This window comes from Propithecus coquereli, unplaced genomic scaffold (assembly GCF_000956105.1).
Source record: "Propithecus coquereli isolate 6110/MARCELLA unplaced genomic scaffold, Pcoq_1.0 Scaffold34, whole genome shotgun sequence".
Lineage (NCBI taxonomy): Eukaryota > Metazoa > Chordata > Mammalia > Primates > Indriidae > Propithecus > Propithecus coquereli.
Genome location: NW_012149063.1, coordinates 2,746,181 through 2,757,831, shown reverse-complemented (window position 1 = coordinate 2,757,831; position 11,651 = coordinate 2,746,181). Strand labels below are relative to the sequence as shown.

Here is an 11,651-nt window from a genome sequence, read left to right as displayed (position 1 = left end):
TACACATTTAAGTTAAATAATTAAAAGAACTAAAGAGTCAATTCTGCCTCTGAATAAACAAAAAGGAAGTTTGCTTCTCTAAAACCTATACAGCATTATTTACTGAAAATTTAGCACTACTGTAAGTATAGCTGGATAATCTAAAAGAGTTTTTAAAAATAAGTGAAACAAAATTTAACACAATGAAAGACTGTACTTTATTAGAGTTTAGGTCTTCCTTCTTAAACAAGTTATAGCACATTGTCAAAGATGAGCAAAAAACAAAAACCATTCAAGGACAAAGCCCCAATCTCACATATATCCAAGACATAAAATAAACTGACTAAAAAATAATAATGATTTCTTTTGCATTATGATGCAGTCTGTGGCTAGTCTTGGATTTCTAAAGTTTTTTTAATCAATTTAAGATTTCCACATATTTCATGGCATAGCTTTTTGGTATCAAAAGCCACCATGCAAGTTCACTTGACAAAGGATTTTTTCTTTAGAATTATCTAACTAAGATACTTACAAAGATTGAACCTGGATAATGCCAAAGAGTGCCAGATAATTCTTAAATTTGTTACCAAGAGTCTACCTAAAAGCAAACAAATAAAAAATAGGTTAGCTTAAGTAGGGACCTATTTCTCCAGTACTGAATGAGGTGGATATGGAACTTCTGGCCCAGTGTCAGCAGCAACATTCATAGATATTTTTCTTATACTTATTAAGTGAAAATATGTGTTGTGCATATCTACTCTATGTAAGGTATACAATATATGATTCAGAATCCCAGAGAAACAAAATCTGACAGTTTTAGAAGGGATATAGGTATTCTTTGCTAATACCTTGGCTTTAACTCAAACTGACTGATGAAAGAATTGTGTACTAGATTTTTGTCTTAATAGAAGCTGTTCTGGGGTTCCAGGAAGTCATATGTATACAAATGAAAATGAATATGGGATAATTACAAAGCCATTCATTGAAATCACACTTTTTCTTTTTTTTTTTTTGAGACAGGGTCTTACTTTGTTGCCCAGGCTGGAGTGCAATAGTGCCATGATATCTCACTGTAGCCTCAAACTCCTGGGCTCAAGTGTTTCTCCTGCCTCAGCCTCCTGAGTAGCTAGGGCTATAGGTGTGTGCCACCACACCAGCTAACTTTCAAAATTTTTGTAGAGATAAGGACTCACCATGTTGCTCAGGCTGGTCTTGAACTCTTGGCCTTAAGCAATCCTCCTCCCAAAGTACTGGGATTATAGACATGAGCCATCGTGCCCGGCTGAAATCACACTTTTCAAAGTGCTTTCACATACATACTAATCTCTGCCATATGAGTGCTCTCTTACCAGTTCTCATTTTAAAAAGCCATAGACTTATATATCCAATTTTGCTGTGACCAACCTTTTTTTGCTCATATGAAGTTATGGCCAAGCTGAAGTCTATTTATTTAAGGCTTTGAGGCTTTGTACTTTTTTTTCTTTATCTGTCTCTCTTTTCTTTCTTTCTTTCTCTTCTCTTCTCTCTCTCTCTCCTTTCTTTTTGAGATGGGGTGTCACTGTGTTGCCCAGGCTGGCCTCGAATTCCTGGGACTTACAAGCATGTGCGACTGCGCCCAGCATTGTACTTTTCATTACAGCATCAGACTGATGTTCTTACACTGAAATACAAAGTTAGATACCTCATTTCTCAAAGTGTGTCCTGTACAGTAGTAACCCCTTACAGATGGTCCAAGAAAAAAAAAAGTCAAATGAATCTGAGCATGGTAAATTAGGTATATTAGAGATATACAATTAGCATATTAGGATAGCTTTGAGATATCTTGAAATAATAAACTCACTTAAATTTAACACATTATTTCTCTAACAAATTATAGCCATAGAATTCTTTTGATGAATAATCTATAGCCAAGTCATATTCTTTCCTTCCTGAAAACCTCTAGAATGTCTAAAATCAGAGAAATTAGGCCTGCATGAATACTGGAGTTAGATGCGATAGAAAAGGAGGTTCTAAAAAAAAAAAGAAAAGCATTCTCACGGGAGATTGTGAAAAATCACAGAATATGTATGGCAATAAGCTGGAGTGTAAGGTTCACATAAGATCACAGAAGACTGGTACTGCACCTATTAGACTATGGATCCAACAGAAAACGGATGGCACATTCAAATTAGGATAACTGAGGTTATTTGAAAAAGGCCTTATTATAAAAGTATGGATGGTGTTAGGAACCATAGGTGAGTCAGCAGACCTGCTACTACACCAAGTCCAGAAGGACAAGAGGGAGCAGTTAACAAAATCTGGAAAGAACAACAGTCCTCTGCAGCTGACTGCCTTGAGGTGGGAGCGAGACATAGCCAACCTCTCACTGGGAAAAGAACTAGTGGAATAAATACCAGACCTCACACTCCTGCCTCCGTTTGATCTTCTCCCATGGTTCTTAAAACTGGAAGCCACAGTGTACAAGGAACCCTTTGATGTACTCTATTGAAGTTGTCTTCCCAGGGCAAGGGGAAAAGGGTGGAGAAGGGTGCTAGACCTGGAGGGACACATGGAAGACAGCAGCATGAGCAGGAGAAGTTGTTTGTGGACAAACTAGAAGTTCTTCAATACTAGATAAATAAATCCAGACTTAGATCTAATCGCAATGGAGGCAGTCGAGCTGGGGGTGGGGTTTAGGATTGGAACTGGAGAGGACTGAAGATTTTTGAGGATTGTGACCCCAGCAGTTTAGAAAGAATGTAGGCAGATTGGTTCATTACTTAGCTATGTGATCTTGGAAAAGTTAAATAACCTCTCTGTTCTTCAGTTTCCTCATTTGAAAAAAATACACAGTAGTATCTACTTTATATTTTTATATAATTTTTATTATTATTAAATGAGATTATATATTATATAAATGATTCGGGACAGTTATTGACAAATAGTAAACATGCACAACATTAACATCTATTTTTAAAAATATCTTAATCCTTAACACACTCATTTGTGTGACTTATTTTTTTTATTACAGACACATTGGTTTATGTTTTTCTTACGCTATTTTACCTAGGCAACATTTTATCTCTACAACTGGGATATGAGCTCGGGACATCTTATTGATTCTTTTATATTTTTCTATCAGAAGGTCCCAGGAGAAATTATGGAGTAGGGACAGTTTGCCTTATAAAACCACTGACTAAGTCTGTTTACCTTTTTTTTTTGCCCTTGGGACATCTCCTACAAGTCTCTAGGATTCTTATGCTGCCTCTGCGCTACTGAAGGACCCTATCCTATAGCTCCAAACCCAGTGTTCCTGGCATGAACTTTTCTCTCTGTCCTCCCAAACATGAAAATATAGTTTTCCCTGTTTCTACTAATCTCCCAAACACTGAAATATGGCTGTCCCTGCTTCGTTCTCACGTGGCTTCAGTGTGCAAAGCTAATCTGGAAATTTCAAGTCAGGGTACTTACAGGTGAAGAGGGATTAAATGTGTGCTAATCTTCTGGGATATTTATAGTTTTAACATAGGGGCTCCTGAGCTTGGCAATGTCTTAACTTGGTCATTTTCAAACTGCTGGAAAGGAGAAGAGGGAGATGGCTAGAAGGCAGGATTCCCTTTCCTACCACCTATTAACTAGAAGCTTTGCACACTCCTGTAAAATTTTGTTTGACTGAAGTTTTCTGAGGTCTGTGTACACAGAAAGTTATTTTTATTAATAGTAGGACTGCAGGCATTGTGATAAAGATTTTTGTCCAGGGAGGCTTTTTGCCCTCCCTACTCCAAAGTACTAATATAAGAACCTACACTCAATGAGTATTTGATGAATTGAAAAATGTTCTATTACCCATGGTCTTTGTCTGGACTAGTGAGTGGATGGACTGTCACATAAGAGTTCTTGCCAATCTGTGTGAGAACAACCACATTTTATATTGGCCTCCTCAAGTTAATTCAGATTTCCAATACAGCCATCTCGACAGTGGAATTATCAAATGCACAAACTAAGACTTTTTGTTTGCTACTAGATCTTCATAATCCACTCTCACTCAGGCCTGATCAACACCAGCAAGTACTTCAGAAATGTGACCTAAGCTCCCTTTAAGGACGGGGCCTAGCCATTGACAGGATCTGCCTATAGCTGGTGGTGACAGGTTCCCCTCAGAGAAAAAAGGCTTGTAACAGGATCTGCTACTTTTGCATAACACTCTAGAGCAGACCAGCAAAACAGCTGAGAGAGCCAGTGACCACTCAAAAAACTACAGTGACCATGTCCTGCCAATACAGGTTACTGCTCCTTCTCTAATATTTACTGATCTCCCTTATCTGAGTGAGATCTGCTCCTTTTCCCCACTTACTCCTCTTCTAATAAGAGGTTTATGTCCCTCTCTCCTAAAACTTCCTCTTCTCCACCAAAAACTTTTTGGATATAAGCTGCCACTCCTCATCTCCCAATTTTTTTCCTTGAAGAACAATAATGATGCTTCCAAGATCTGCTGATTGCTGGTCACTGGCTCCATAGACAGCTGCTGTATTCAGTCTAGACTTAAGTTCCAGCCTTGGGGAATTTGGTTTGGGAGGGATCTAGAGTCCAGCCATACTAGTTCTCGGTGACAGAAAAGTCTCACAGGACTTCCAGTACTTGGCCTACAAATAGCCTTCAAAATACTGCACCAAGTTTGCACTCGACATGTCCATCTCTAGGTGTCAATCTTAGGCAATTGTGCATTACTCCTGGATTTCTTAAAAGGAAGTGTGGTTCTAGGTACCACGGCTATGACCTACTTATGTTTCACTATCCCATATCCTTTTTTAGGGAGACAGATCCAAGGATCAGAACTATCCTAGGCCTCTTGCAAACAGGGCTCCTAGAGTGGGTTTTTGTTTTAGTTTGGTTTGGTTTGGTTTTTTGGTAGAAATGGGGTCTCTCTATGTTGCTCAGGCTGGTTTCAAACTCTTGGCCTTGGATGTGAGGTCCATCTGGCTGCGACATCTGTCACCCCACTGATCACCAGGATTGATTCAGCTGATCTGGCTGGCTAGGCAGGTGTCCCCTTCCTCCCTCACCGCTCCAAGTGCATCCCTCCTAAAGCTGCGCACTCAAAGAGAACAATCTTCCCCAATAGAGAAGGACCATTCTTTGGTCAAGGGTATATGAGTAGCTTCACTCCCCTGCTAGAACCTCCAAACAAGCTCTCAAACTCTTGGTCTCAAGTGATCCTCCTGCTTTGGGCTCCCAAAGTGCTAGGATTAGAGGCATGAGCCACCACGCCCAGCCAACTCCTGGAATTTTAACAGTTACACTGGATAAAGGTGATATTAGAACCAGGACTTTTTCAAGGACCAAAGTTGAGAAAGGACCTGTGTTCCCTGGCTACAGGTTTAATACTTATCCTTTCTTCTGTTTAAGTCTGAGAAAAGTCTTACGTGGATTTAACTCTCCCATCTCACAATTATATTTACATATGATGCTATGTCATATATTCTCTAGCTAATATGATTCAGCATTTGTAAATCAAACCAAAAATATATAATGTATTAAAAAATATACTCACCTCTATCCCCATTATTTCCTTTGGTGTCTTCAATTGAATCTAAACAATCAATAAGGACTTCTCCAGGTCTTGTTTTCATTTGCCTAAAATAAATATAAAGGTTTTAATTTTATAGCTACAACTATACCTGCTTACAATCTATCTAGGGAGAAAAGAGACATATGCATATAAAACAGCCAACAGTATAAATGACACTATACCAAATGCTCATGCATTTAAAAATAAGGTCTTCGAGAACCTCAAGAACCTAGAGATCAGTGGGGCCTGGAGTGACCAGGGCCACTTGCAGTAAGCCAGACTAGAAGGAGGAGTAGGATTTGGGGAAATAAAAGGGAAAGAGAGGAGAGTCCATGATTAAAGACCAGGAACAAGAAATGATAAGGGCATGTGAGAAGACTAGGGGAAGAAGGTCTATATTGAGAGAGTGAGAAAAATACTGTTGGATTAACTAAGGAGGAACCAGATTATAGAGGACCTTGTATGTCAGTCTGATAGGTATAGTCCTTATCCTGTGGACAGTGGAGAACCCCAGAGGTTTCTGAGTACAGGAAAGGACATCAGGCAGTTATGGAAGGCGAGGTTACAGAAGGGTTGCATGAAAAGCATCTTCAGGACTTGAAAAATAAATAGATACAGGAGACAAAAGGAAATAAAGAATGAAGAATAGCTTGCTGCCTGATAGAATACATTCTATAGTGTTGAAAAAAACTAGCAAAATATCCAGTAGAGCCTTCTAATACATTCTCCACAGAGCCAACTCAATTACCTATTGAAAATACAGACATGACCATATTACTTCTCTGCTTAAAAGCCTTCCATGTCATCCTGCTACCTAGAAGTTGAAGTCTAAAATCCTCAGCTGAAAATTTCACAATCTGGCTAACTTTCTGTTTGTACCTTCAACCTCTTCCTGCCACAGCCCCTGCCTTCTAGCCAATGAAGTTATATCTATCTCCCTGACTCTGCTTCTAATGTTTGTTCAATTCTTTCTTTTCTTTTTTCCCCCCTGCAATACTCTCCTCCTGTCTACGCTGACAAGATCGTGTCCATTCTTCAGGAACCAACTGAAGTATTATTTCTTTGAGCCCTCCCCCAGGCAGAATAAACTGGTCTGTTTCCATGGTCCCCAACTTTTTGTTCATTTTTTCAGAATGGTACTTACCACATCTATTGCCATTGTCTATGTGTATTTCCTGCACTAGAATGGGGTAGGGTATAAATATCATTTCCTATTATTTTTATTTCTCTAGCTATCAGCACACACAGTAACTAGCGCAGTGGTCTCCAACCCTTTAAACACCAGGGATCAGTTTCATGCAAGACAATTTTTCCATGGGGTGGGGGCTGAGCTCTGCTGTCTAGGGGTTGGGGACTACAGAACTAGCATGTAGTAAACATTTGATAAATATTTAATAAACTAAAAATGTTCATGAAATGGACTTTTATTTGGATTAAAACCCTCCCAGAATGATAGAGAAAAATCATTGAATGTATGTAATATGTAACTATGATTTGTAATTTTACAAATTCCTTTCCCTAACTTCTTCAAGGATCTAATATCATGTTAGTATTAGATCCAGCTACAGCTAAGCCTGGGAGATGCATCAATATTTCATTTTTCCATCTAAGGAGGTGCTGTCCATGATAAGGAACCATAAGAAGTGGCTAAGAAGCTCCATACCATTAATCCAAGAACCTTAGCTTTAACGTTTTCCATCATTTAATATCCCAATGGGCATCTTTTTCCCTGGATTTTTGAGCAGATTTCTAACCATCTTCTCTTTTAAAGTATGATATTTTCTTTTTTTTTTTTTTAACTTTTATGGGTACCCACAACGTATGATATTTTCTAAAAATAAAGCTTCTGTTTGAGAGGTTTCCTCCTCCTTGGTGGTTTAGATGAATAACTAGATGAAAGCTTAGCATGAACATAAAGTTTGCATGGTTAGGAATTTTGAAGACTGCTTACTCCCACCTCCCTCATTTTACAGACAAGAAGACTCAAGCTTAGAATGATGAAGTCATTTGTCCAAGAGCCCACAAGGCGTGTCATTATTCTTGACCTAGTTTAGAACCCTAGTTTCCTGAGTCCCACCCTACGTTCCTACCACCACCCGAAACTGAACTCCCAAGCCCACTTGGGTGTACTGGACGCCCTAGCCCGGGTTGGTCTCAGCCATATTTGGTTTCACATTCTTGATAGGGTCCTTGGGCCAGGACGGGGCCGAAGATAGCACGGGGCCGAAACGGTGTAATCTAGATGCGTAATTGCTGAGGCGCTGGCCTCCGTAAGGACGCGCTGGCCCAGCCAGTCTGGGGGCTCCCGAGGCCAGACGACTGGCGCAAAGCTCCTCCCACCCTGGCCAGGGCCGTGAGCTGCAGGGGTGCAGGCTCCCCCGCGGGTCCCGAACTCGCACCGCGGCGCCCTCTACGGGCTGCAGGGCCCGGGGGAACCTTGGAAACTCACTGCGCGGACACGTCGAAGCGGACATCCCGGTCCTCCCAAAGCGCGTCCAGCACTGACATGGTGACTGAGGCCCGCGGCCGGCGCTCTCCACAGCCGGGAGGCCCAGCCGCGTCTCGCCGGCTCCAAGGCAACGGGCCGCCTCTGTCGCGACGTGTACGGCGGGCGCTGAGACCCAAGCTTCCTCCAGGTAGCGCGCGCGCTTCCCCCAGCCCTTTCGCGTCTTTCAGCCGATTTGAGCCAAGAAGCAGGGATTGGGAAGGGAGGGAGTCTGAGAGCAGCCGCCGCCCGGGCCGAGGACAGTGTGCATGACCTACGGGCGACCTTCCTCCCCTCCACACGGACATCCTTTAGCCATTCCATTCTTCCCAACATTTCTTTGCACCGTCAAGAGATTTAGACTTAAAACTTCCAATTCCTTACGTGGGCCCCTCCCGATTTGGCCCTGCCCACCTCTCCGTCCTCAAGCCCTCCTCCCTCCTGCTGTCTATACTTCCGGCAGGCACGGCTCAGAGCCTTTGGGGAGCCCCTTTCTTTGTTTGGAACGCTGTTTCCCCAGATCTCTGTATGGCCTGCCGTTCGTCACTTAAGTCGCAGCTCAAATGTCAACTGCGGCTGTCCCTCATCTTTCTATCCCCGTCTGTGAACAACCTGAGGACAAGCACTTGATCTATCTGTAATAGTTCACCGCTTTGAGCAATGTCTAGCTCTGTGCAAACACTGGGGATACTAACATGTTTTTCTCAGATTGAAGAGGGCGATGGAGACAGGAATATGTAGTGGACACATACTAAGGTGGGCCCCAGTGAGTCATGCCCTTATATAATCCCCTCCCCTTGAGTGTGGTGGGAACCTGTGACTTGCTTCTAGCCAACAGAATACATAGCGAAAGTGGTAAGATGTCATTCCCATGATTATGTTATGTTATATAAGACTCAGTACTAGGTGACTGAAGTGAGAAAGACTCTCCTGCTTACCTTGAAGAAGCCAGGGGCTATGATATGAACTTTAGTACCAGAAGCCTCTAGCCTGTAGGTGGAAGGAACTGAAATCTGCCAATAAGCTGAATGAGTCTGAAAGCAGATCTTCCCCCAGTTGAGCCTCTGATGAGGCTGTAGCTCCAGGAAACATCTGGATTGCAGCTTCGTGGGACCCTAAAGCAGAGATCCCAGGAAAGCTGTGCCTAGACTTCCGACCTACAGAAGTGGTTACATAAGAAATGTCTCGTTTAAGCTACTAAATTTGTGATAATTTGTTATGTAGCAATAGAAACCAAATGTGGAATCAGCTTTGGAATCGAACTGGGCAGCAGGCATATGCTTCTAGACCCAGCAAAATTCTACCAGTAGGAAGCAGGCTGATAAAATTACTCACCTGCAAACCTGTGATACCTTCCCTAAAAAAGCGAGGGTGACTCAAAGAATAGAACCAAGAGTCCAAAGAGTAGACTGAAAGTCAAGGAAGAGTATTCCCAGATCTTAAAACTCAATCGATAAAAATCCAACATTTGCCCAGATGGATATCAGAATTATTATACATCAGTGACTCATTTTACCTTCCATTCCCCCCTTTTAAACTGATATGTCTATAACTGTTATCCTGTGTCTGGCCCACTATTGTATGATGGGAATGTTCGGACTAGACTTGCCTCTTTAGCCTAACTGTGGGTTAGACTGGGTCATGGCCCTGTCCGTGGTCTGTTCTGGACCGGGCCATGCATCACCACCTGAGCTCTGCCTCCACCTCTCCACCCCACTCCCCACCCGTCCATGGAAAAATTGTCTTCCATAAAACCAGTCTCTGGTGCCAAAAAAGGTTGGGTACTGCTGATCTAACAGGTCCACAGAAAGGAGTTGTGTTCTCAAGAACTGAATGTAATGGATCATACCCAGCCTCATCTGCACTATATATAGATGATTTAGATGATGAGATTTTGTACTTTGAGCTGATGCTATAATAAGATGAGAGGAGAACCTTGGGAGGGGGGATTTTTTTTTTCCTTTGGAAGGAACAAATTGTTGGGGGCCAGAGGTTAGACAGTGATAGGCAGAATTCTAAATGGCTCCTAAGGTTCCTGCCCTCCTGGTGTACACTTCTTGTGTAATCCCACCTCTTGAGTGGAGAAGAATCTATGAGTACAATAGGATATCAGTCTTGTGATTAGGTTGTTATATGGCAAAGGTGAAGGAGTTTTGCAGCTGTCATTAGTGTACTTTGAATTAGTCAAAAGGAGACTATCCTTGGTGGCCTGACATTATCAGGTCATCCCTTAAAAGAGATCTCCCTGCTGCCTTTGAGGAAATAGAAACCATGTTGTGAGAGCGCCACATGGATAGGAATTGAGGGTGACCTCTAGGAGCTGAGAGACAGCAAGAAAACAGGAGCTCCAGTCATCCACCCACAAGGAACTGAATTCTGCCAACATTCCGTATGACTTTGATGAGATCACATCCCTGACCCAACCTTGATCTCAGAAGAGACCCTGAGCAGAGGACCCAGCCTAGACTCCTGATCCACAAAAACTGTGAGATAATAAATTTGTGTTGGTTTAAACTTCTAAGATTGTGATAATTTGCTATGCAACAATGTTAAATTAATACATTGACATCACAGTAGAAATTTGAAACAAAGACTGGGGGGAAGACAATGACAGCCTATTATTTGTCAATATGCTTGTAATTGATCTTCATTCACATAGTTTGTTTCCCAGACTTGTTTTTCCTCCCTCCTGCCTTTGTAAATAAAGTTGTGTGCGTGCGTGTGTGTGTGTGTGTGTGTGTGTGTGTACTTTTTAAAATCAACAGTATTGGGGTATAATTTACATACAAAAAATACGTACTCTAAGTATGCACTTCAATGAATTTTGACAAGTGTATGCATCTATGTAACCACTCCCATAATCAAGATATAGAACATTTCTGTCACCCCAAAAAGTTTCCTCGTGTTCCTCTGCAGTCAACTCCAGGCCCCATGTAATTGCTGTCTATCACAATAGATTTTTTCTTCTTTTTTTATTGTGGCAAAATATATATAACAACATTTGCCATACTATAAATTAGTTTTGAGCGTTTTAGAATTTCATATAAATGGTGCAATAAATTATGTATTATACACATTCTTTTGTATACAGCTTCTTTTATTTGACATGTTTTTGAGGTTCATCCATATTGTTACATATCAATAGTTCATTCCTTTTTTTTTTTTTAAGACTGGTCAAGTACAGTAGTGAGAAGACGGGAAAAAGTAGAACAAGGACTTCAATTTGTAACTAACTATGAACAATCAATTGAGATAACTCACTACTTTCAGACCAGCCAGTTCATTCCTTTTTATTGCTGTCTGCTATTGCATTCTATGGGTACACCGCAATTTATTTCACTTCTTGGATGTTGGGGGTTGTTTCCAGTGTTCAGCTGGAAGTTGTCAAGAACATCATGCACAACTTAAACTTGCCAAAAATATTCATGCACAAGTCTTTTTGTTGATAGAGATTTTCATTTCTTTTGGGCAAATACCTAGGAGTGGAATTGCGGGGTCATGTGATAGGTATGTGTTTAACTTTTTAAAAAACTGTCAATTGTAGCTCCAGAATCTAGCACAGCATCTGGGACCTAATAGGATATCAATAAATATTTATTGAATGAATGAATACATGAATGAGCTATGTGAGACTCACAA

At 41.2% G+C, this 11,651-nt stretch overlaps 1 protein-coding gene across 1 annotated transcript in view; it reads right to left on the bottom strand.

Moving 5' to 3' along the window:
* The window catches only part of BBS5 (Bardet-Biedl syndrome 5), a 39,648-nt gene extending 31,591 nt beyond the window's left edge, over positions 1-8,057 (bottom strand). The window contains exons 1-4 of the mRNA XM_012650676.1: positions 7,977-8,057; positions 5,510-5,592; positions 512-577; positions 104-140 (exon numbers count right to left, since the gene is read on the bottom strand). Of these exons, the coding sequence (XP_012506130.1) occupies positions 104-140; positions 512-577; positions 5,510-5,592; positions 7,977-8,035 (245 nt within the window). The 5' untranslated portion in view covers positions 8,036-8,057. The remainder of the gene's footprint in view (positions 1-103; positions 141-511; positions 578-5,509; positions 5,593-7,976) is intronic.
* Positions 8,058-11,651: the final 3,594 nt, after the last annotated feature.